The 26167-nt window shown below is 41.0% G+C and overlaps 1 protein-coding gene across 3 annotated transcripts in view; it reads right to left on the reverse strand.

The window, feature by feature from the left end:
• Positions 1–9425, reverse strand: part of TCF12 (transcription factor 12) — a 365067-nt gene extending 355642 nt beyond the window's left edge. Inside the window, exons 1-3 of one of the 3 annotated variants that reach the window (XM_070421983.1) lie at positions 9175–9425; positions 8106–8202; positions 7074–7146 (exon numbers count right to left, since the gene is read on the reverse strand). In XM_070421983.1, the coding sequence (XP_070278084.1) occupies positions 7074–7146; positions 8106–8180 (148 nt within the window). In that variant the 5' untranslated portion in view covers positions 8181–8202; positions 9175–9425. Of the gene's footprint in view, positions 1–7073; positions 7147–8029; positions 8203–9174 lie in introns of those variants that run through there. The other 2 variants (XM_070421990.1, XM_070422000.1) reach the window with 2 other exon arrangements.
• Positions 9426–26167: the final 16742 nt, after the last annotated feature.

A 26167-nucleotide genomic window follows, 5' to 3' on the forward strand; every position in this document is an offset into this window, starting at 1 on the left:
ATGCACTAAAAAGCAACTTTGACATGTTGCCCTAGTGGCAGCATTTCTCAAACCACCGCCCCCACCTCTCACCAGGAAACATCTCATTTTATCCAAAGTAATATGAGATAATGCCTGTAAATTGCTCAGCATAGTGCCTAGCATGTAATAATAGTTCAATAAACACTGACTATAACACTAGTTATAATTATTACTATTAATAATAATTAATATTATCATTAGTATTACTTAAGAGGGTGCCACCCAGCTAGCAAGTCACAAAACAATGATTCCCATTCAGCTGTCTGTCTCCTAAGCCCAATTCTTCCCACTGCACTATACTGTCTCTTTTATGAAAAGTCAAGAATTCAAGTGCTCTCTCACTGACAGACTCCAATTAGATTCCAGTCCATTTCAATCAATACAGGTTGAAGAATTACAGGAGTTCTCTCCAGTCACACACAATCCATTTATATACAAATCTATACTCCATATACAAATGCCATCAGAGACTCCATTCATCTATAAATAAAAGCCTAAGCAACCGTTACTGCAGAACAACCAGTCGCTATGATGCGTACTGACCACCAGGAGCAGATGCTCAATGCAAGAACTGCCCCCTGGTGGTCAGTGCGCTCCCACAGGGGGAGTGACTGCTCAGCCAGAAGCCGGGCTCACAGCTGGCAAGCGCAACAGCAGTGGCAGGAGCCTCTCCCGCCTCCGTGGCAGCACTAAGGAGCAGCAAGCCAAGCGGTAAGGAGCGAGCAGACAGGAGGTAAGGAGCAAGGGATCCCAGATTGCGAGAGGAATGTCCGCCTGCCAGCTTAGGCCCAATCTGAGGGACACCCCCCCCCCCCAGTGCACAAACTTCATGCACCAGGCCTCTAGTCCTATATAACAAAAGCCTTATATGCAAATTGTTCAACCAGGAGTTCGACCAGGAGTTGAACCGCTCGCTATGACGTGTGTTGACCACCAGGGAGCAGCGCAGAACATGTGGCGCAGGCAGTGGGCGGCAGTAGAGGCGCTGCAGGCCCCGATGGGCCCCGACGGTAGCGGGACCACAGTGGGATGGTGGAGCAGGTAAGCGGGCAATGCCAGGCCAAGGTGGATGCAAGCAGGGGCCCGATTACCCCGCCAATCACCCCGCAGATGGCGACCAGCTGTGGCAGCAGGGGGTAGGGCCGCCACCCAGTTCTCAGACGCTAAGGCAGCCGAGCAGTGGGGCCCAGCCCCAATCGATCGCCCCACAAGCAGGATGGTGGAGCAGGTGAGGGGGCGGCGCCAGGCCACGGGGGGGTGCCAGGCAGGGCTGCAGTGTTGTGAGGCTGGGGGTGCAAGCTGGGGCTGTGAGTCTGGGGGTGCAAGCTGGGACCCAAACCCCACAGGCAACCCTGAGGGATCCCACCCGTGCACGAATTTGTACACCAGGCCTCTAGTATACTAATAAAAATTTGTGTTTTTACATTAAATAATCAACCAAAGTCACTGATTTTATATATCTATTTCTACCATTAACATCAATTTTTGGCCTGATAATTTATCTCCCTTCCTACACTAATGCCTAGCTCATTCCTGGATTAGCACAATGGCTTCCTGAATAAATAAATGCTTTCCTTATTCTATTGTCTCACCACTGAAAATTCACTCCACCACAGCTCACTATTTGCCAGGCTCTATTCTTGGAGCTTTATCTGTATTCACTCAGTCAATATGCATAACAACTCTATGATAGCTATTATTATTAAAGCTTACAGACTGAGAAACAGAAGCACAGAGTGGTTAAGTAATTTACCCACGATCACCCAGTTAGTAAGTGGCAATTACTGGATTTGAACCCATGCAATCAGGCTCCAGATAGTAGTATATAAATATTAGCTCCTCCAGGAATGCAAGAACAGGGATCAATAAAAACCAGCTTCTCTTTCCATGAATGTTACAGTCCCTTGGAGTAAGCCAAATTCCCATTTTGGGATCTCTTTTCATGCTATTCCACATCTAGGAGGCCAGTTCTTCTCTTCCCTGATTCATTTTCCATATCTTCAAACATCAACTCTAAATTCAACATCTATGAGTTTTCTTTAGACCAGTTCCCTGACTCCTCAGCACATCCTTTTTCTTATGGACTACATTAATTTAAACCACATTAATGTGCAGTTTTTGACATTTTTTATGTTATAAAAGTTTATCTACCTCACAATTTTACATTTTCTCTCCCTATCTACATAATAAATGCCCCCTCTTTTCTTTGGTCTATATCCTTCTCCATTTCCCTCCTTCCCAAAAGCTACTGGAACAGCAGGCTACCCAAAGTACTAAATAAATATTATACTAAATAAATATGCAATTAACTGATAAATCTGAGATAAATATGGCTCCACTATTTAACAAAGCAGAAAGTTATTAATTAGTCTTTTGAACTGACATATTTAAATATTTATTTTCTCATTTTATTCCCTAAATGCAAAAGCATTAGATTTATAATTTCAACATTCCCATCCAAAAAAGTGGAATCCAAAGCAGTCCTATTAAATTTTTTTTAAAGAGTGTCCACTGTCCAGAAATGGTCTTTTTTTTTCTTCTTTTTTTTTCAGAAGACACTTTCTAATACTGTTACTTTACTCTCTTAAGGCAAGAGTTATCCAAGTCTGACAACATTAAGTAGGCAGTGACATTCCAGGCATGATTACCAATTGTTCAAGGAGAGAAAGACTAGCTGGCTTTAATAAGAGATTATTCTAAATAACCCCATTAAATCTAAAGTGTGAAAACAACTGTGTTTACATTTAAGGTTTAGTATCTTCACCTTTATCTTCCTGTTCCAAGAGAATTACTTAAAAACTCAAAGAAAAGGATAGTAGCCGAAAAGAAAGTTAAACTTGTATTTAAATAATTAATTATAGGCATACCACACTGTATATAATAAAGTCTCTAAAAATTGTGATCCAATCATATTATTTTTCAAATACATTATAAACCAATGACTACTGAAGGAATGCTACAGGCACTATTCTGAAAAGCACACAATACTCATGGTTGTAAACTTGTCTCTAATTTTTCTATTTTCCAAGTTTGTGTTTTCATAAACAGATTTTCTCTAAAGACTTTTTTGCTACTTAACTTTTACCTTAAATGAGCCACTTAATAGCAGAGATATTTATCCTAAAATACTGTATTTTCCCTCATGTGCCTGCTGACTCTGCAGTTATTTCATTCACACTACAACTTGAAGGCAACAAATGTTTAACATGGTTTTGTTACCCAAGTAAAAGCACTAAATTTGAACAAGTGTATATTACGACACATTACAGTTACTATAAATTTCAACACTGTTAGGTACACAACATGAACCACACCATACTCATAACCTTAAAATACCTTACATATAAAGGCTAAACCTATTGTCTACTTGATTTAAAATACCATTCCTACTTACTAATTATAGTTCAGTTGCATTGGTAAATTTTGGTTTGCTTTTTTGATTTTTTAAAATATTTTCAAATTATGGTACAGGCAACTTGAAAAGCTTACTCCATGTTTAACACGGTGAGTAGGTATTTAATAATCTTACCGTAGATTTTTTTAAAAATTACTTTACAATTAGATGCTGTTATAAAGGGAAACACCAGGAATCTTTGTGGTGATAGAAGGGTTCTTGTATCTTGACTATATCACTACCAATAACTTAGGTATAATATTGTACTAGTGTTGCAAATTGTTACCACTGCAGAAAATTTGGTAAGTGTACATGGGGTCTCTGTATTGTTCCTTACAACTGCATATGAAACTACAAAAAATTAATTCAATAAAAAAATTTGCTGAAGAGCAATTTAATGAGAATTTAGTTTTCTGGCACTACAGCGACATTCTCAAAAAGCCTATGTGTACATATGAAAAATTTCTCCCTCCAGAAACTGATCAGTAACTGAGAATGAAAAACTATATACCTTTTAAAATTTAAGAGCTAGAAATAGTTTTTACAATTATTTCCAAAAATCTTGGGCAAGAACTATTATCAAAGTCGGATTTGAACAAGGAAAAGTAAAGCTTTACTTGCTAGTTAAAACAACTTTCTAGATAGAAATTTCAGAGAGAGTCAATATGGCTCACATACGAATATATATCCCAAGCCTCGAAACATCTCTTATTACTTGGATTCAAAAACTAACAAAAGAAATTTTTCATATAGCACATAAACATTAAACTGCTAAAAATTAAACCCAGGATCGACTTAATAAACACGTTAAATATTTCAATTTTATTAATTCCTTTCAACAAACTTTCCTTTTATACAGTGCCCTAACAGTGCCTCACCTTTAACGCCTATAGAAATGCCTCTCAAAGGTCACTGTTGAGAGCGCCTCCCAGACTCTATCATACCAGGCAGAAAAATTCAGTCTTATCAGGCAAAGAAAATTAACACCTTAATGAAAAAATGGCATTTTAACAGACTTCTCAAAACAAATAATAGTACATAATACATTCATCTTTTCCATAGTGACTTTTGATGAAGTATCAGCTATCATAAGAGTTATTTGTTTTGCTTTGATTTAAAAATAACATTATGTACTCTAGCATGTATGTTTCAAAAAATTCCAAAGGTGTTATATATTATTTCTCAAGAAAATCCCATTGTGAAATTAAATCATCCTAAAAAGGACAAATAATCAAGAAAGGAAATTATACTGCACAATTATAGTCTTCATGAGGCAAAAGGCTAGGGTTTTACAAATGACTCCAAAGACAAGAAAACTCTAATCTTTAAGTCAGCTCTTCAGAAGGAAAGTCAGATCTTTAGATCCTTATAAGCTGCAAACAAACAAGCATTAGGACGTATTACATATCCTTTGATATCAAGACAGATAATTCAAATATCAGTAAAATATATAAATAAAATAATACTACTGTACCAATTTCTTTTAGACATTGTCTTTAAGATAAGAAATGGCTACAGGAAAACCATATCTACCAGTATACGTACTTTGATATAAAATAATCACATGGCATTTTCCCTTCCCCAAAACTAATTATTAAAGGTCACAGCTTTTAAAAATTCTTTTCTAGATTTAAAATAAACCACACAGATAAAAATTACTATGTCCACTAAATACAAGTGCTTAAATTCAAACTTTCAATAGATAAATAACAAGTCTAACAGTTTTAAAACTAAAAAGTTCCTACTCCAAAAAATCAAATACTACAACCACTGCTACAATGTAAAAAGAAATTTTGTTTTCATATAATGCAAGCAAGGACCTACAACTTCTCCAACGCCATGCTTGTAATACACACCAAGTTCACCTACTTTTTAATTTCATAGACTATAAAAATCACACCTTCTTAATTTTATAAAGTAAAAAACTAATTGTCCTTATTCTAAAAACAGAAAATATTTCTAATAGCAAGTTTCTAAAGTCCATGTTATTGATATCAATGAGTGTCAGTTAAATATAATTTCCACAATTCAAGCTGGAACTACTCGCCTGAAACAGCAATATCACTATTCATTAATGAAATATACTAAGCATGTACTACATATTAGACAAAGTAAGTTTGAAAGTTCTTAAGAATGATTAGTTGCAAAAATTGAGACATACTCAAAACAGTAGTGAAGAAAGGAAATATAGCCTTCTTCTGCATTAACTAATAATGTTCTCCCCTCTCCCCAAAAAGTGACAATATTCAAATGATTGCCAGTGAAAGGAAAGAAAGAGGTGGGAGAAGAGCTGAGGTTTGGCTGACATGTTATGGTACCTTTTTATTAAGGATAGTATTAGCCTTAGGATATTTACAATCCAAAGTGCTTTTATTGTACTTAATCTAAAATATTAAACAACATATTATTTTCCTCATAAGCTGCGATTTCATCATTAAAAATGAATTTTAGTAAATTTAAGTTATTGCATGTCTTTTAAATAGAAATGTTTGTAAATGTAAAGTGTAATAAAGTAGTAAAATGATTACTAATTTAATCTTCCTTTCTAATCTTTTGCTCTCACAGTATCTTAAGAAATCGCCATCACTTTACCAGGGGAAATAAAAGTACCAGTCAAAGAGGAATTACTGAGTTTCAGCCCAGAGATTTGACAGCTGGTTTTTTTAAGGTGATACTGTCATGGCTTTAGTTTTTTTTGTTTGTTTTTGTTCTTGTTTTCATCTGTCTCTGAGCACTAATGAATAAATTTAAACAGAAAATTATAGCTTTTGTACACTAGAATGGACCTTTAGAATGTCTTTTTTTTTCATCATGAATTTTTAAAAGTTAGAAAAACAAAAATATGCATACTTAAGAAATATGGGATAAATGTTAATGGAGCAGAGCAGTTATAAATATACAGAAGACAAATTTAGAGAGGACAGCACTAATGTAGGAAAAGGACTCTAATTTAACTTACTCTAAACGTTACCATCATGTAATCTGAATGTATGACAGAATTCAGTCACCTAATAGGTGTCATTTGAAAATAAATCTAACTCCTTTTCATTTATTTGTAACTTTTATTCCATTAACATTTTAAATAACCATCCACAAAATTGTTAATTTGCTGCAGACTATTAAGGGAATGGCCATCTTTTAAAATAAGCATCTTACTAATTGTTGCTTGACTCAATTCTACTTTTCATGAGCATATATTAAATAATATTATTTTACCAATTCTTTAGAACCCTGGGTTACATAATGCTAATGGACTAAAAATTTGGCAAAATTTAAAAACACCTATTTAAATACACATTTTTTAAAAGATCACATATGGCCATAGTGCATTTTCTTCTGGCACTTTTCTAAATATAGAGGCATGATATAATCCCTTATACTCAAATAAGACAATTTTCAATTTAAAAATTCATTGAAAAAGAGAATTCTTAATCCATATTGAAATTCTTAGTGAAATGTCAATAGATCCTTACAGCAACAGCCCACATTTTGGGCTTGGTTGTTTTTAATTTATAATTTTTTTCCTGTTTTTATTTATAATTTTAACAAGACACTAAAGAATACCATGAAGAAAGATATTAAAATACTTTATATATTTTTCTACTAAACTGTATCACAACATCAAAACATGAGGTTCTGATTTTAGACATCATCTTACCTGATCCACTGAACTGACTGCTTCCCAGTGTTGTTGGTCTGGTTTTCCCACTATTAACAGGTGGGGAAAACATCTGCAAAATAACCCAAAAGTATCTATTAGTCCTGAAATTCTTCTAGACTTTGCAAACCAAGAGTCATCAGTTAATTACTGTATTTCAGAAGGACGTTAAAATAAAATTTGAAATGTACATTCAGACCCACAAAGGCAAATATACTGTGATACTATTTGCTAACACTACTTGGTTATATTCTGTCCTGCAAAACCAGTCACTTAAATGAGACATTCTAAGATTATGGAGTTTAAATAGTGAACTTTTGTCCATGATTGCAATTAATTAAATCTCATTACATTTACATTACACACAGTCAGAATCATATCAAATGAAGCTACCACAATACACTAAAGATCCACTCTAAGTTTTATAAAGTAGGGATTGGTCCTGACTCCTAACAGCAGTTAAAAAAGGAATTCAACCATTAAAAGTAAGGGCAGTGGGCCCTTTGGTTTCAACAGATACTTTTGAGTCACTCAATTATTACCCACGTAAAAAATAGTAAATATATACACATACACACACAGGTGTATTACAAAGATACTCAGCTCAAAAGGCTGGCTCTCTTGTAAATGACATCTCTCATATACCACAGCTTGGGGAGAGAACTGGTTAGGAGCGTTGAAGAAAAAAAATAATTTTCTTCTCTCCTATGAAGTTCAAAATCCCTAATCACCATCAGGGTCAGAGGGTGACTCAACCAAAGCTCATGATTACACTGTTTTCCTTTCAACTGGTTAAAACAAATGACCCCTTTGGCAATAAAGTTTTCAATCTGCAAGTCTAGACATTACATCAAAGTTCAGGTGTCCAACTTGGGGGAGCTGGACTCCAGCCCTGAGAACTCTGCTCAAAGCAGAGGGAGTTCACGCTGCCTCGTCTCCACGTCGCTTCCCCCCACCTCCTTCCTTTCTCTTTCTTTCTTTTTTTCACGAAACCTCCGCAGAACCCCACGATGCCGCGGGAAGCGCTCCTACCGCACTGAAGTCCAGCAGGTCGCTCAGCTCCTTGTCGGTCCCTATCGCGGCCATGCGCTGCTGCTGAGGATTCATCTTGGGCCACTGCTAGCGGGTCCTGAGGCAGAGGAAGAACCAGGCTCAGCCGGCGACCACCGCGGGGATGGAGCGGGGCTCGGGGCCAGAGCCGGCGCGCGGGGCGGGCTCCCCACACCCCAGTCGGTCCCCGCGCCGCGCGGGCAGGGGGCGGGAGAGCCGGGAGCCCGCGCCCGGTCCGCGACTCCACGCGTTCCTCGGCGCGGCGGCCCGGGAGCGACGCCGCGGCCCCCGCAACTCACCGCCTCTCCCGCAAGTTTCCGGGCCGGTCCCTTTTTCCCTCCGCGGCGCCCCCCGCCCCGCGCCGCCGCCGGGAGCTCTGCGCGCGCGGGGCCGGCCCGGGCGGGGGGTCTCGCGGGGCGGGCGCGGGGCGCTCGGGCGTCCGGCGAGCCGGGCGGCGGCGGCGGGGGAGATGCGGAGTGACTCTCGGGCTCGGCAACAATAGACCTGACAAGTTGCAGGGGACGGAACGCGCCGCTCGCAGGCCCGCGTCCACGGCCGCCGCCGCCCGGACCGCCCCGGCGGGCCCCGGGGGTCGCCAGGCTCCCCGCGGGCGCCCCAGGGGCGTTGGTGAAAAGAAAACAGAAACACCGACAACTAGTCTCGCTCGCGCCCGGCGTCCTCCTGCCCCGGCTCGGCCTCCTCCCACTTGGGCTGCCCCGCCGGCGGCCGGCCCCGGACCCGGACCCGCGGAACAATGAGCCGGGCTCGGCGGCCGGAGCAGCCCGCTCTCTCCCAGGCGCCCCGAGCCCGAGCCCGAGCCCGAGCCCAGCACCGAACGGGGCCCCCGCGCAGGCCGAGCGCGCCGCCCGCCCGCGGGCCTGGCCGCCCGCGACTCGCGCCTCCGCCCCCACTCCGCTCCCCAACTTGGAGGGGACCCCGGGCTCGCTCGGTACAAAGGGGCACGGAGTTGGGGCGCGGGCCGGGGACGCCTCCGCTCCGGCAGGGACGCCCCGCCGCGGCGCCCCCCTCCCGCCCGCCTGCCCTCAATTACCTGCCGCCCCGTCTCCGCATCCAACCACCCCGATTAAAGTTCACTTTGGCCGGCAGCGCGGGCTCCGGCGTCCCGGCGCACCGCCCGGCGGCTCGGGTCACTTTGCCCCGCGCGAGCTCTCGGATCCGGGCGGGGGAGGCGGCTCTCGGGCCTGGCCGCCCCTTCCTCCCGGGGCGGGCTGGCGGTCCCCCCGAATAGAACTTGTGGGTCTCCTCAGGCGGACATTTTTTTCGCTGAAGCGGCCTCAGCACCGCGCTCGGCTCGGCTCCGGATCCCTCCGCGCCGGGAAGAGCTCGGCTTAACCCCTTCGTCCCCGGCCCGCGCCCGCCGCCCGCGCCGCCGCCGCTCCGAGGAAGTGGGGCCGGCGCGGAGGGGGCGGGGAGGAGCCGGCGGGAACGGGGAGGGGCGGCCGCGGGCCGGTGGACAAAGCCCGCGGCGGGGCGAGGCGGGCCGGAGCCGGGCTGGCGGGGAGGGGCGGGAGCCGCGCGCAGGTACCCCGCGAGGCAGGGCCGCCCGCCCGCCCGCTGAGGACGCCGCCTCCGGGCCTCCGGGAGCGGGGCGGCGGGCTCCGCGGCGCCGGCTCCAGCTGGTCCCGCTCCGGCCGCGGGCCCCGAAGCGGAGCAGCGAGGACGCCCCTGCGGGCCCATCTGGAGGCGCTGCCCGGGCCGCCAGCCCGAGGACGCAGAGCCTGAGGCTGCCGTTCCCGGGCGCGCGGCGGGGCCCGGAGTGCCAGCCCCGGGAGGCTGCGCCCCGCTGGGCACGGAGGGTGCGCGCGTGGGGAAGGGACGCCCGGCCGCCTCGGTCCGCACGAGGAGTCGGTGCGGTGGGTCAGATGTGCTGCCGAGCGGGAGGCAGAAGGGGCAAAGCCTTCCTCCAACCACACACAGCTGGGCGGGCTGCAGGCGCCCCGATACCGCACTCACTCGGGCCCCCACGTCTACAGTCCTCTCTGCCCACCCGAACCCCGCTCGGGACCAGCACACTGCTCAGCGGGACGCGCTCTTGGACCGGGACCAAACCGGCCCCCCCTCCATCTGACCCAGGGAGAGGCCGTCGCGCAGCCACTATCTTGGCGCACGTTCTGAACTTGGCCTAAAGAACCCCCACGCGGGATAGAAAGAAGACAAAATAACTAAACCTCAATTCCTTCCGATTCGGGGATGGAAGTGAGGTTTTTCTCTAATGGCAGCCAGTGTTTTCACTCTTTGGGGGCAGTGAGTGCAGTAAAGACGCGGAAGAGCCAGGGAGGAGAAACACTGAAGAAAGGAGACATCCGAAGTAACAAATGGAGGGACGCGGCCAGTACCTTGAGGGTAACTGCCAGGGCAGGGAGCCTTGGGAGCCCAGACTTTCAGGGAAGCAAGGAGGGCGAGTCCCTGCACACAGGCAGTTGCCAGTTACTTGATTACAACCGGAGCTGTCCAGCGGGAGAAGGCAACTGTAGCTTGGGGTAGGGATTTCCATGACGTCAATGGCTACACCCTGGACCTTGTGCCAGATCCTGTGGTAGCCTCCCCTTTATCCACTCCTCCTTACCTAGGTACACACACACACACACACACACACACACACCACACACACACACACACACACACACACACGCCTCTGAGGGTCACATCCCTGCCCTGGCTGGGTACTGGAGTATATGGTTCCAGTATAAGCAAGTTAGCATAAATCCAACTAAAATAAACCATGTTCGTTCACATTCCCTGCCGCAGTTATTGGTCAGCAATGGGCATAACACAGTTTGGGCCACTGAGAGAGCAATTTGCTGGGGACTTGTGGGAAAGTTTTTATTTGTTTGTTTTTATATTCCAAGACAGTTTCAGAGGCAACCTGCATGTACTCAAAAATCAAGGTTTCATAAAAACTCAAAATTGAAGGCATGTTACCAGAATGTTCGATCGTGGCGGGGGGGGAGGGGGGGGGGCAGGGGTCCCAGGGCCCTGGACTGTGGGCAGCCATCTCCCATCCACGAGGTCCAGCCAGGTTAAAATAAAGCAGACATGGGGAAAGCATAGGCAGAAAGAAATGTGATCTCTGATTATGTTTTTGAGCCTCTGATCAAACCGCTTCTGATCAAACCCAGGTCTCTCTTCATCGACTAAACCAACAGGATTGGAGTTTTCTATTTGTAACCTAGTGTGTTGTAAGCAATATAGGCCCAATGGCTATACACCAGATGGAAAGTCTGACACACTTTTAAAGCCCCATTCTAGTGGTAAGATTCGATGTCCCAGAGAAGTCTTGGGAAATGGGGAAAGTATATAATCCCATCTGAAAGATTTATGCTCTTTTCAAGAGAAAAGGAAAGCCAGTTTCTTCTCATCCTTCTCATACAATTAATTCACAGAAAGAAATAGCTGTCTGTCCAAACCCTCAGTCATGGAGCTCCCTCACTCCTTTGAGGGACTGAATAGTGAACTTTTCCTAACTATTATGGGCCATATCATGTTATACTTTATTTTCCTCAAGGAGATTGTGTACTCCTTGAGGGCTGGGACTGCCATGCAGCTGTCTGTACCATGCACTTAACATAGTGCCCAGTGCATAATAAACACGTTATTTATTTTATTTTTTTGTTAATCCTCACCCAACGATATTTTTCCACTGATTTTTAGGGAGATAGACAAGAGAAGGAACGACAGAGAGAAACATTGATTAGTTGCCTCCTGCATGAGCCCTGACCAGAATCGAGCCCAGGACCCTTTGGTCCACAGGCCAATGCTCTATCCACTGAGCAAAACTGGCTAGGGCCATAATAAACACCATTTGACACTATAACATGATTCTTTTTCAATGCTGAAATGTTAGCTTTGCATGTATAAATAGGGGAATATCATTCCCACCAATCCCATAACATTCCTGACATATATGGAAGATTTTAAAAAATATAAAACTGGAATTTTGTGTCACTTGTGACTTATTTCTGGGCCTTTGCTGACCTTTCTAGATAGAGCCAGAAAACTTTATTAAAAAGCTCAGAGAGAAACAACCAGTAATACAAATTCAGTGATAATTAATAGAACTGTTTCTATAGAGTACATTAATCAATATCAACAAATCATCATTGAAATCTATTTAATGAACATTTCTTACATTCAAGGCATAGTGCTAAATGCTGTGAGAAAGAGTCTCAAACCCACCCTGCCCTCAAGAAAGTTATAATCTGATAGATTTTAGTCCATTCACCTTAGCCTACTATTGGGCAGACACGGGAGTTCTGTCAGCATCGTTTCAGTCCTTACTTTCTAAGAGGTCCCCTTACCCCCCACTCTCCACTAGAAAATACACACAGTTTTATCAGGGAGACCTGAGTTACCCAGAGAAACCTTTAGAGGCAAAAGGAAAAACAGCCAAAGCAATGGGCTTTGCTTCCTTAGGAGATTTGGCTTGACCTTGATCTCTTGTTTAGAAGGCAAGTATCCCAGAAAGCTCAGAGAAAGAGTTGTTGGAAGCAGGAACAGAATAGAGCTCATCAAGTGAAGGGGCAGGTTGCTATCTAGTTGAAGTGACTGGCCTCCTAGTATTATCCACTTAGAACCAAAGTAGATGGCTAATGTGCTCCCTTGTAGCTCCCTCCTCCTTTGGAGAACAGCTAGGAGTCCATGCTTTTTATCCCACCACAGCTATAGCCTTGGGACTAAAGGAAAAAGTTTTATGTAACAGTTAGCTTAATAAGAAGTATTACCTTCAGTTCATAGAACTCCCATTACTGATGAACTAAAAGCCAAGATTCTACTAGTCATCAACAGTCCTCTCTCCTCATTCTCTTCTACCAGCCAAAGGTAATCCTCACCTTTGTGGGATTTTCTGGTATAGATTTTGCTTTTTCTCTATGTTCATAGGTAGAAAAAGTTGTCTACTCCCTGCTAGTGTCATTTTTTATTCAAGCTTATAAATAGTTTGTATGAATGCGATTTTCAGATATGATAAGATAGATATTCCCTAATGCCCCATCTCATATCTAATGTCTTTTTCCCCTTTAGGGTTCCTTCTTGCATATTTCATAAAAGCATACGTTTACACAAAAATCAAAATAAATGCAAATGTCAGGAAAAAAACTGTCACTCTAAAACATCATATTTAAAGAGTCACATTTTAATTTTAAAAACTCAGTATAGTTAATCAAATTCAATGAATAATAATCTCTCTTTTCCATATTCTGTGTGAATCTTGGCACAGTGCCTAGTATATAGCGGATGATCAATAATATTTGTTGAGCCCAGCTAGCATGGCTCAGTGGTTGAGAGTTAAACTATGAACCAGGAGGTCACAGTTTGATTCCCAGTCAGGGCATATGCTTGGGTTGCAGACTCTATCCCCAGTGTGGGGCTTGCAGGAGGCAGATGATAAGTGATTCTCATCATTGATGTTTCTCTCTCTCTCTCTCTCTTTCTCTCCTCTCTCTCTCTCCCTCCCTCCCTCTCTGAAATCAATAAAATATGTTTTTTAAAAAATAATATTTGTTGAAAAATGAACAGTTCTATATTTCTTAGTAAAATTTTTTTTCAAATATTTTTATTATAGAAAATTTCAAACTTATTTTAAAAGGTAGACAGAGTTGCCCAGCCAGGTGTCTCAGTGGTTGTAGCATTGTCCCACACACCAAAATGTTTTGGGTTCTATCTCCGGTTGGGGCTGTACACAGGCAACCAATCAACCAATTGATGTTACTCTTTCATCTCTCTCTCTCTCTCTCTCTCTCTCTCTCTCTCTCTTTCTCTCTCTCTCTTCCTATAAAACATACCCTCTGGTGAGGATTAGTTAAAAAAAAAAGTAGAGTAATAATAAGAACTTCCATGTATTTAATAAGTATGGATTTTTCTATTTTCTATCTTATTCCTGCTTTAAGTTAAATCCAGAATGCCATGTCATGTCATAAAATGAATTTTTAAGGATTAAAAGCATGAAGGTGCAAAGAGGAGACAATGGCAATAAAATTTGAGAAGACTTTTAGCTGGAAAAGTAAGAGTGATAAAAATGTAGTAGACTAACAAAACGTACTCTTCAGGCAGCAATGAGTCAAAATCAATCACCAAACCCATATATACTTTAAGGTTGCCAAAAGACTCCAACTAGACATGACTAGTCACCAAAAGACTCTTAACTAGTTGCTCTTGAAGTGAAGTGAGGAAAGAGGGAAATTCTATAGGGAGGATTCTTTGCAAATCTGTTTATAAAGCAATCAGATCCCCAGATTTCTTTCAAAAGTCCATGCAGTCAGGCAAACAAATGCCTCCCTCTTATCTAGGTAAAATACTGCAAACTTATTCTCTGCAGGTAGTGAACCAGGAGACCTCTGAGGGGTCGGGAGATTAAACGAGTATTTGTATATTGGATGCTGAGGAACCCAGATATCTTTACCAACTTGACTCCCAGATTTTGGCAGCCAGATTTTCAACTTCCAAGGAGGAGGTTAGAAGATCCTTCCATGTGGAATCTGATCAACCCAAAGGAAAGACCTGAAGGTAGTGACATCGGAGTTTCCCCAATTATGAGCTCAAACAAATCACTCTACAGGTAAGTTTATGGCTAACCAAACCTCATTTTGTTGCCCTATTCTTAAGTATGGAGCAGACAGCCAGGATTATCAGAGGTTTGAAGGAAACCACTATAATGTAAGACATTTAGAATTGAAGACAGAAAAGTGTAAATGGGGTTGGGGGGAGGGGGGGAGGGTGATAAACAAGAAGAGAAAGGTAAGAAAATTTCCTAGAAAGGAGAACAAAAAGTCAGAGAATCAATGAAATAATCTAAGAAAAACTCCCCAAACTGAAGTACATGAGTTACCAAATTAAATGTGTTCACCAAGAGCTCACCACATCAGATAAAAATAGAGCTCTACCAAACCATGTGACCAGGAATTGTGAGTATACTGCAGACAAAGGGAAGATCTTTAAGCTTCCAGAGAGAACACAAAACAGGACAAAAGCAAAGGATTAAAAACAGAACGGCATCCATTGTTCCACAACAACACTGGAAACTAGAGGGCAACAGAGCAAGACCTTTAAATATTATGAAGAAAAAAAATACTTGCTAAGTGGATTAATTAATTGGAAGTATTTTGAAAATAACTCTATACATCATTTTAAAACCAAATAGTACTTGTATTTAGTTTTGATCAATGTGAGTTAGGGATACAGAAATACACCCATGTCCCAAATAGAACACACAGTGGCATCACCTGCAAGTACACATACAGTTTTTGCTTTCTATTTTCTCAGCATCTCTAAAGGGCATTTTAAAATTATTAGTGGCTTCTGGATTTTGGTGAGCAAATAATCTTTTTATTTAATGCATTCTCTTTTGAACATAGACAAATTCAATATACATATTTCTTATAGTCAGATCGCATTTATTCACTACAATGAGAAAAACATTTCAAACAGCATATACCATTTTAGAGCATATCTTAGCCAAGTAGTTGAAGAGAAAGGTGCCTAGAAACTAGGACAACTAATAGAACTGTCTTGGAAAAGCTGACAAACACTAGACTGCTCCACCCACATACCCAGCCATTGTTTGCAAACTGATGTGGAATACCCACAGAAACTGAAGACATCCCACCGCAATGTAAGCTCCACGGGGGCAAAAAAACTGAAAAAGAATGGTAGTGGACATTTGTCATAGTCATGAATGTCCACCATCTCCTTTTTTAAAAATATATATATACATTTTTTTACTTCAGAGAGGAAGGGAGAGGGAGAGAGATAGAAACAGAAGAGATGAGAGAGAATCATTGATCGGCTGCCTACAGGGATAGAGCCCACAACCTGGCATGTGCTCTTAACTGGAATCGAACCCGGAACCCTTCAGTCTGCAGGGTGACACTCTATCCACTGAGCCAAATCAGCTAGGGCTGTCCATCATTTCTTAAACAGTCTTTCTGTATTAAAGGACATTACCATGATAGGACTCTTGCCTCCCTAACATGTAAGTCATAGCCCCAAATTTTTACAGCCAGAACACAGACTTACGACGTAGACACCTGCAGACTTTGGTTCAGAAGTGAGCAACACGAGAAAACAGGCTATGGTTGGAGCTGCCATTTTGTCATTTGGTTGTTGTTGGTCTTTTTCCTTATTGATTCTGATACACACTGAAGTTTGAGAAAAAGTGTTTTAGAATGGTGGCCCTGTGAGGTCCTTAATGCCTCAGAATAAAGATGAACATTAAGTGAGCTGTCAAAGTATATTTACCTTAAATAGATAATGACCATTGGAGAAATGTGCTTATTAAGATGGAGCCGGAGTAGCTCAGTCGGTAGAGCGTAGTCCCACTAGCCAAGGTCGTGGTTCAATCCCTGGTCAGGGCACATACGAGAATCAGCCAACGAATGCATTCTAGTAAATAAGTGGAACAACAAATCAATCTCTCTCTCTTCTTTCCTCCCTCTCTCTAAAATCAATAAATAAACTTAAAAAACAACAACAACAAGATGGAGCAATGCTGAAAGAAATAAAGTGAGAATAAATTAAATGTTTTTAAATAGCTGCCAAAAGCAAAAGTTATTACTCGCAAAAAGTCTAGAAAAAGGGCCTAGGTCAGTGCTGGCGAACCTATGACACGTGTGTCAGAGGTGACACTCGAACTCATTTTTTTGGTTGATTTTTCTTTGTTAAATGGCATTTAAATATATAAAATAAATATCAAAAATATAAGTCTTTGTTTTACTATGGTTGCAAATATCAAAAAAAATATGAATATTTCTATATGTGACACGGCACCAGAGTTAAGTTAGGGTTTTTCAAAATGCTGACACGCCGAGCTCAAAAGGTTCGCCATCACTGGCCTAGGTTAATACCAAGTTCAGCCCTCACCATGTATCATATCTTTTTGCACTAGTCATTGGTATCTTCAGCAAATTTAGTCTATTGTAGTAGATTTATTGTTTATCTTAACACTTCCCAACAAATCAGGAGAATATGTAATTAATATCCTCAAGCTTTTAGGTGCATATGCCGTTTTCTCTCAACTAGGAACTCTTTTGGGGTAAAAAATGTATTTCCCTTTTCTTACTGATGACTGCATCTTCTCTCTAACCCCAATAATCCCTCAGTAATTGTTTATTAATTGTGAGAAATTGTATTTTCAGTATTGAATTCATTCCCTGGGTGATTTGATAAAAATGAATTGATTGAGCTGGATTGGATGATTTAGATTGCATTTAATTATCCACACTTTCCTTTGAGAGGAGTTAGGAAACAATTGTTCTCACGTACTGCAGAAATATTTTATTTTGGGACCATCTGTTGAATTCCTAATTTCACTGAAACAGCATTTTTATGTAATTGCAGATTACATTTGGTGATTGGCACATTCTTCTCTAAATCCAAAATAACTTACTATAATTTTTCTTGTTTCATTTGCATTATAGCCTACAGTGTTTAAAAAATTTGTTTTTAAGCTTTAAACATATTACCTTCAGCTTTCAAACTATATTCAGTAGCATGATAAAAGGATGCCATTGAGTATTTTAAACATCTTTTACTTCCTCTGGAATTGGGAATGAAACCTGAGGAAAATACTAGATGGGACTGACTCATTGTTTCCTAGTCTTTGGCTACCCTCCTCCACTCTATTTCTAATGGTCTGATGGTATTCCATCTTGATTTTACTCCAACTTTAACAAAGTATGCTTGATGGGATTAAAACTGGCAAAGATATATACTTTGCTTTCTAAATCTCAGAGCTTACATTTAGTCTCTAGATGTGACCTAAACTAGGATTAAAGTGAAAATGAAAGCATTAATAAACACCTAGAATATACTTCCATTTCCTTCTGTAGCGCTTTTATTTGAACAAGCGATTTAGTGCTTTATTTCTCTTTTAGCCCAATACTGCAGTTTTCTTAGAAATGCAGTTTCATTACATTCATTTGTTGAATCAAAGTGTTCTGATTTGTTTTTTGATGAGCTCTGCAAGAACAGAAGCACTAATCTATAAGAAAAAAAAATTCTCTAACTTGGCTCTCCCAAAGTGCTCCTGTATTGACTTGTGTGACTGTCAGTCACACTTGAGTGGAACCCACAATGCTAATGAGATCAAAATCATAGACTTAAACCCAAAGGATCTGTTAACTTCTCTCAGAGAAGCAGGGGTCTCTTCACTGCAGATCAGTCTTCTATTTCTGACTATCTCAAAAAGTACTGGTCCCAGAAGGACAGGACACAAGAATGCCACTGGCCCATCAATAACATCAAGTAGGTGTTGCTTTTTGCTCCACCTAAGAAATGAAGTGATTCAGAGATAGGTACACATAGAGAACTTATAGAAAGGAACTATTTGAAACATTACAGTGATTGGGTAATGGGTAAGAAAGTGGGAAAAGGGGTGGACATATGCTCAAGTGGAAACTAATTTTCTGCATTTATGTTACAGACTTGAAATTGAGAGCATACTCTAACACAATTTTAAAATATAATTCTTTTATAGAAATGTTCAAACACCTACAAAAGTAGTAAAAATAGTATGCTGAATGTCCTTAAATCTGCCACCCAGCTTCAACAATTATTCAAGCATTCCTATCTCCAGATTAATTTGAACCGAACATCAAATCATTTCATTCACAAATAGTTCAGCAATTATATCTAAAAGATAGGATGCATCTAAAAAATATAATGAAAACATCATTATCACATCTACAGTGTTTATAAAATGCCATTTCATCATCAAATATTCACAAAGTAAATATAGATGGATACTGTAACTAAAGCTGCCATGAACATGAGAATGCAGATATCTCTTCAAGATAGTTATTTCACATCAAATTTCCTCCAATTGCTTCACAAATGGTTTTTGTTACAGTTAATATGTTTAAACTAGAGACCCGGTGCACAAAATTCATGCACTGGGGGTAGGGGGTCCCTCAGCCCAGCCTGTGCCCTCTCACAGTCCAGAACGCCTTGGGGGATGTGCAGGACCCCTCGCTCCTTACGGCCCACCTGCTCACTGCTCCTTAGCAGAGGCGGGAGAGGCTCCTACCACCACCGCTGCACTTGCCAGCCATGAGCCCAGCTTCCTATGGGAGCGCACTTACCACCAGGGGGCAGATCCTGCATTGAGAGTCTGCCCCTGGTGGTCAGTGCGCATCATAGTCATCATAGTGACCGGTCATTCTAGTCGTACCATCGTAAAGGTCACTTAGGCTTTTATTATATAGATTGGGATCCAAATAAGAACCACACAGTGAATTGTTTGATAAGTGTTAAGCCTGTTCATCTATAGCTTCCCGCTCTTTCTCTTTCAATTGGTTTGTTAATGCAAAGTTGTGTTCTTTGTCCTGTAGGATTTTCCATAATTGGTTTTTCTGTTTGTATCTCTACTGGTGTCATTTAATATGGTCCTTTATCACCGGTATTTTCTGTAAATTATTATTTAGATTTATAGCTTTGATCAAATTCCAGTTGGAATTTTTGTTTTTAATCCTCATCCAAGGACATGCTTAGAGAGAGGGGAGGAAAGAGAGAGAGAGAGAGACATTGATGTGAGAGAGAAGTATCTATCAGTCGCCTTCCCTACTTGCCCCAATTAGGGATCAAACCCTAGATCCATGTATGTGCCCTGATGGGGAATCAAACTGGCAACCTTTTGGAGCACAGGATGAGGCTCAACCAACTGTGCCACTCCAGCTGGGCTAGTTTGATTTTTAGCAAGTATATTTCATATGTGATGTTACATACAGGAGGCAAGTATTGTCTGCTTATCTCTCTTTTTGTGAAGTTAGTCATAGATCATTTCCTAGTTGCATTATTTCATTGGAGATTAGAATGTAATGACATTCTATTATTTCTATATCTATTATTAGCTGAAAATCTCTGTAAAGAGATTTTCCTCCCATCAACTATTTGGTTACCCTGAGATAGTATGTGTATGTGAGAAGTAAGATAAATACTTGATTCATTTTCTTTATTTACCAGTTTTCAGTAAAATGAGTCCATTTCTTTGCATTTTCCAAGGGTATCAATAGAATTTTTGTTTGAGAGTATCAATCTGAGCTAGTAGATTTAAATGTATATATAATATGCTTCATTCCATTACAGTTATTCTTATTCATACTCAAAGAGGATTGATAAATGGAAGCATCTTCAAGTTAGTTTCTGGGTCCCTTTTGACTTGACCCAGAAGTCTTTGATACTTACCTTCTGATATGACAAGATGTTCCAGGATCATCTTGTAATTTCCTGCTTCAATTGTAGAATCAGCCATTTCTCCAAGGACACCTGGAAAAAATATTTTGTAATGCTTGCATCTTATGCATATGCCATTCTTTATTTAACCAGTTCACTACAGAGGAGGAAGAGGCTTCAGATAGTTTCTAACTATTCCCTATTATGAATTAAGTACTTAGCTATGTTATAGAAATAGCATGTATAAGTGACTTGAAGATGTACTTATAAATGTTTATTTTCCCCCTATTATTTAATTTTAAAGAAAGGCTAGTCAATTGGCCCATTTATGGCCTGGCCCTAAACCAGGGCACATCATTCAGCTATTACAGACATTGGCCTCTAGGGTGGAGCTTGCATACAATTAATTAAAAGGTGGCAATAAACATAATATACAACTTGTGGTGGAGGGAGACTCTGTATGTTTAATACCAACACTCATCAGCCCCTCAGGATATTTTATTTGTTGGAACTGCCATCCTGCTCATAGTCCTTGGATATTTCATCACGAGCCAAGAGATAAGATAAGGCTTGGGAGGAGTATGACAAATGGAAGATTTTTGTTGATAAACTATATTGGAGGTGGCTCACTGATAACTGCAAAAAGTTATAAATCACAATTTCCCAACCAACCAAAATTCCCTGTTTGGCTGATTGGAAATATTTGGACTGGCTAAAGTGCTAAGCGAATTAAGCTTTCTTCCAAATAAATGCAATTGGCATACATTTTTGAGTATTAAAATTTTTCTTTAATTTTTGAATGTCATGCATCTACTTCCAATGGATATATCCTACACTCTGAAAGCTGTTTTTCTAAAACTCCTGAGCATAGACAGCAACCCCTTTCTTTAGGAAGAAAATGAAATTATAATAGAAGTTTCCAGAGGGAAGTCAACAGTGATTGTCACCACTTATTTCCTTTATATATATAGTACTTAATTTATGTAGTCAGGTTCTGTGGGATAACGTTGTTATTGGTCAAAACTCATTAAATGAATTTAGTTGCAATTCAGAGGTATACTGAAAATTAACTTTTATCCTACAGAACAGTTAACATTCAGGGTCAACAGAACATTCACTTTTCATATTATAGGGGACCCTCAAGCATTAAATGCTTACACCTAATACAGAGAGGGCTTGGAACTGTAGAGTTTGTATATTCTGATATCGTGATGCTTATAGTTTACCATGCCAAAAGAGAAAAGTGATATAAATGCTTTCCTATAGGCAGTTATGTTAATTTCCCTTTCTTTTTGTTCATTTATGTTCGTTGCTAGGAGAGAGTTTTGTGGATGAACATGATTGCCAGATAATATTGTTTACCCAGTTAAATTTGAATTTTAGACACACAGGAATAATTTTTATTATAAGTATGTTCTAAATATTTCATGGAACATATTTATTCTAAAATATGATTTGTTCACATTTAATTGGGGGTCCTGCATTATATCTGGCAATCCTATGGATGAATAAAGCCTAATAACAACTGACTTCTGAAAATTAAAAAGAACTGTGTGGCCCTGAGTGCTTTCTCAGTGGTTAGAGCATCTGCCTACACACCAAAGGGTCTCGGGTTTGATTCCTGGTCAAGTTTTGACCTCCCCCACTCCCCCGCCAGTCAAGGGCACGAGTGGGAGGCAGGCAACCAACTTATGTGTATCTCTCACACCTCTCTCTCTCTCTCCCTCCCTTCCTCCCTCCCTCCCTCCCTCTTTGCCTCTCTTCCACTATCTCTAAAAATCTATGGAAAAAATATCCTCAGATGTGGATTCACGAAAAAAGAACTGCATGATGTATAATGTAGAGCAACACTTCTAAATGTACTAGGGATATGTACAAGTCACCTCACCTACTGGTTAGAAAGAGATCCTGATTCTGCAGATCAGGTATTGGACCTGAGATTCTCTGTTTCTAACAAGTTTCTGCTTGATGTTATGCTGCTACTCCGTGAACCACTGTTTGTGCAAGGCTGTAATGAACATCTTTTTTTGTTGGTTGTTTTTGTTGTTTGGTGACCTAGTCTCTGAGCTTAGAGAACTCACTGATATGTGAGTCTTGGAAGAAAGTAAAACCTGAATCCCATTATCTAGAATCTAGAGCAGTGGTTCTCAACCTTCCTAATGCCGCGACCCTTTAATACAGTTCCTCATGTTGTGGTGACCCCCTACCATAAAATTATTTCCGTTGCTACTTCATAACTGTAATTTTGCTACTGTTATGAATCGTAATGTAAATATCTGATATGCAGGATGTATTTTCATTGTTACAAATTGAACATAATTAAAGCATAGTGATTAATCACAAAAACAATATGTAATTATATATGTGTTTTCCGATGGTCTTAGGCGACCCCTGTGAAAGGGTTGTTTGACTCCCAAAGGGGTCGCGACCCACAGGTTGAGAACCGCTGATCTAGATACTGATAGAAGTTGTAAAACATCTTACCATCCTCCCTTGGTCCTCCTCCCTTGCAGCCCGGATTCAGAAGCATGACCTGCTCTGATGAACCAGAAGTACCTGTAGGGCTTTGAGCAGAGAACTAATAACACAAAGCAGCAAGGGTAGCTAGCAGTCAGTTCTCTCTCTTGCAACAGTGCAGTTGTGGCCAAATTAAGTTCCCAGCACAGTGCTGGTGGTGGAGGAAGGGAGCAGAGTCAGTAATATAGTCTTCTCACAGGGGCTGTTTCTACAGCATAATTTTGGGCATTGTTTTTTGGCTAAACAGCTCTGAGTTTGGGTCTCTCAACCCTCATAACGATTCTGTGAGCTTCCCACTTCCTTTCCTACTAAATCAGTCAAAATTCATTTTTGTTGTTTGAAACTAAAAACCCTGCAGAAGCCAGAGGATCTGCCAGAAGCTAGTTGGCTTGAACAGCCTGTCAACTGGCAGTATGTGGATGGGATGCCACCTCAGTCATCACTCAGAATGATCTCCACCTCACAGGGTGAGGACGATTCTGAGAACTGCAAACTCTAACTGGTGGGAGGGTATCTATTTCCTGGCACACATCTTTGTGCCTCCTCTGGCTATGAGGTTTCTGTTAATAAATAGTCTTGGCTTAATAGGGCTAGATTTATATGCTAACCCTGTCATTAACTATTTATGTGACTTTGTACAAATCACTTAGCCTCTCTGAGCTCCATTTCCTTGGCTGTTAAAGGGGTGAGGACTACATGTTTATTATTACACTAGAGGCCAGATGCATGAAATTCATACACTCCGGGGGGAGGGGGAGGTCCCTCAGCCCGGCCTGTGCCCTCTCACAGTCCAGGAGCCATCAGTCGGACATCGTTAGTGCTGTCGTGGAGGCTGGAGAGGCTCCCACCACCACCGCTGTGCTCACCAGCTACGAGCCTGGCTTTTGGCTGAGCGGTGCTCCCCCTGTGGGAGCATACTGACCACCAGGGGGCTGCTCCTGTGTTGAGCATCTGCCCCCCTGGCGGTCAGTGCATGTCATAGAGATTGGTTGTTCCGCCGTTCAGTCAACTTGCATATTAGCCTTTTATGCCTGCAGGATTGGGCCAAAACCGGCTCTCCGACATCCCCCAAGAGGGCGCAGGCCAGGCTGAGGGACCCCACTGGTGCACAATCAGGGTCGGGGAGGAATACAGGAGGTTGGCCAGCTGGGGAAAGACTACGGGAGGGCTCCAGGGCATTTCTGGCCAGTCTCACTCAGTCCCAATCAGCCAGACCCCAGCAGCAAGCTAACGTACCAGTCAGAGCATCTGCCCCCTGGTGGTCAGTACACATCATAGCAATTGGTCGACTGGTTGACTGTCTGCCCCTGGTGGTCAGTGCATGTCATAGTGAGCAGTTGAGCGGCCTTAGCATATTACGCTTTGATTGATTGAACAGACGACCAGACAACCCGACACTTAGCATATTAGGCTTTTATTACATAGGATTGTTCACATTATATCACAATTATTTGTTTTTATAATTTTATTAGTATGTAATTTACATATTATAAAATTCAACCATTTCAAGTGTACAATTCAATGATTTTTAGTAAATTTATAGAGTTGTACAGCCATCAACATAATCCAGTTTTTAAAACATTTCTATCATCCCAATAGACTCCTTCATGACTATTTATAGTTAATCCCTATTCCTATCCCTGGCCCAGGCAACCACCAATCTACTTTCTATCACTATAAATCTGCCTTTTCTGGATATTTCATATATATAAATAGAGTCACACTCATAATTATTTGTTACACTAGTTTTTTGGTGCTATATAGTGAGTTTCCAAAAGGCTTATATCTAATCAAACTTTTTATCTACTATGTATAGCACAGTGCTTTGTAGATAGTAAGTACTCAAGATAATAAAATAAAAAGAACACTGATACGTATCTTATGAAGTTGTGAAGATTAAATGAATCCAGTAGACTCTTGCTTCTCAAAGTGTGGTCCATAGACCAACAGCATCAGCATCACCCAGGAGCTGGCTAAAAATGTAGTCTTGGACCCCATCTCAGGCTTAGAACTTGCATTTTTATAAGATCTCAAATGATTAATATTCTCCTGTAAATTTGAGAAACACTGCTCTAGATTGTAAATTCCATGACGGCAGAGATTATATGTGGCATGTAATAGGCACTCAATACTATTTGTTCCATGAATAAATGAACAGTGATATATATGAAAGCATTTTGTAAACTGTTTAAGTCCTATATATATAGGATTGCCAAAGAACAGAAGTGTGGATTTTTGGCTTAATTAAAGCTGTTACAGAAACAGTTTGGACTAACATTTTATAATGCCAATTTATATACTGAAGCAAGAAGAGTTAGAGATAAATATATTTTACATTTGAATGATAATCCCATAAGGAAACCCAGATTTTAGATTAAAACAATATTAGTCCCTTAACTGAAATGGACTTTATAGTGAGTTAATTAGCATGACAGTTAATTATAGAACTTCTTACATCTAAGAAAATTGCAATTCCATTTTTTATGAGATAATACCTTGATTAAAAGCTAAGAAGCCAATGTCAGACTTAAAGAGACAGGATTGGTAGATGTTGTATAGTCAGTATCAACCACTAACAAGAAAAACCCATCTAGTTTCCCTCTTATAGTCTGGATCAAAATGCTTTAATTTATTCATTTAATTGTTCTTCAGATCATCAAACATTTATCAAAATTGTCACTATTTGACAAGTGCTGTGCCAGAGATTTCTGATGGATTGCTAGGTACGATATTCTTAAGGAGTTGCATATCATTACAATGATGATAGCTTTTTAACAAAAGACTTTTTATGGGTTCATGAATTTTAAATTCTTAAAATTTTATGAATATTAAACCACATTATATATTGAACAAAGTTATTGGAAGGGTTAAATTATATCTTCCTGCTAAATTCAGGCTATCTGGTTAATACTTACAGAATATGAATTGTTTTTATTTAGGGTTCCTCTAAGGAATATAACAGGAATGTCTTGGTTATTTTCCATTTGCCCCTCTAGATCTATTTTCCATCCTATCTGTCTTGCTGTATACTGTACCATCAAACCCTCTAGCTTCCGGTTGGATTTGGCCAAAGGGAAGTACCAACACAAGTTTAGAGAGTGGGAGAAAAAGAGGACAAGTGTTTATTTCCACTCCTCTGGTGGGCCACATTTTGGCAGTGGCTGCATTTCTGTATTTATAGCCACATCCTTGGTCAGGCATCCGCTTTCAAACTACAACTCTTATAGGGCTCCTTCCTTTGCTCCTCAGGCTTAAGGCTTCCAATTGTACCAGTCCTTACCTGCTTTACCTTTGCTTGTTGGTTCCCTTAGCCCTTCCCATACCTCTATAAAGCATCCCTTTAA

This window comes from Myotis yumanensis, unplaced genomic scaffold (genome assembly GCF_028538775.1).
Source record: "Myotis yumanensis isolate MYYU_CA2020_CCGP unplaced genomic scaffold, mMyoYum1.0.hap1 SCAF_1, whole genome shotgun sequence".
Classification (NCBI taxonomy): domain Eukaryota; kingdom Metazoa; phylum Chordata; class Mammalia; order Chiroptera; family Vespertilionidae; genus Myotis; species Myotis yumanensis.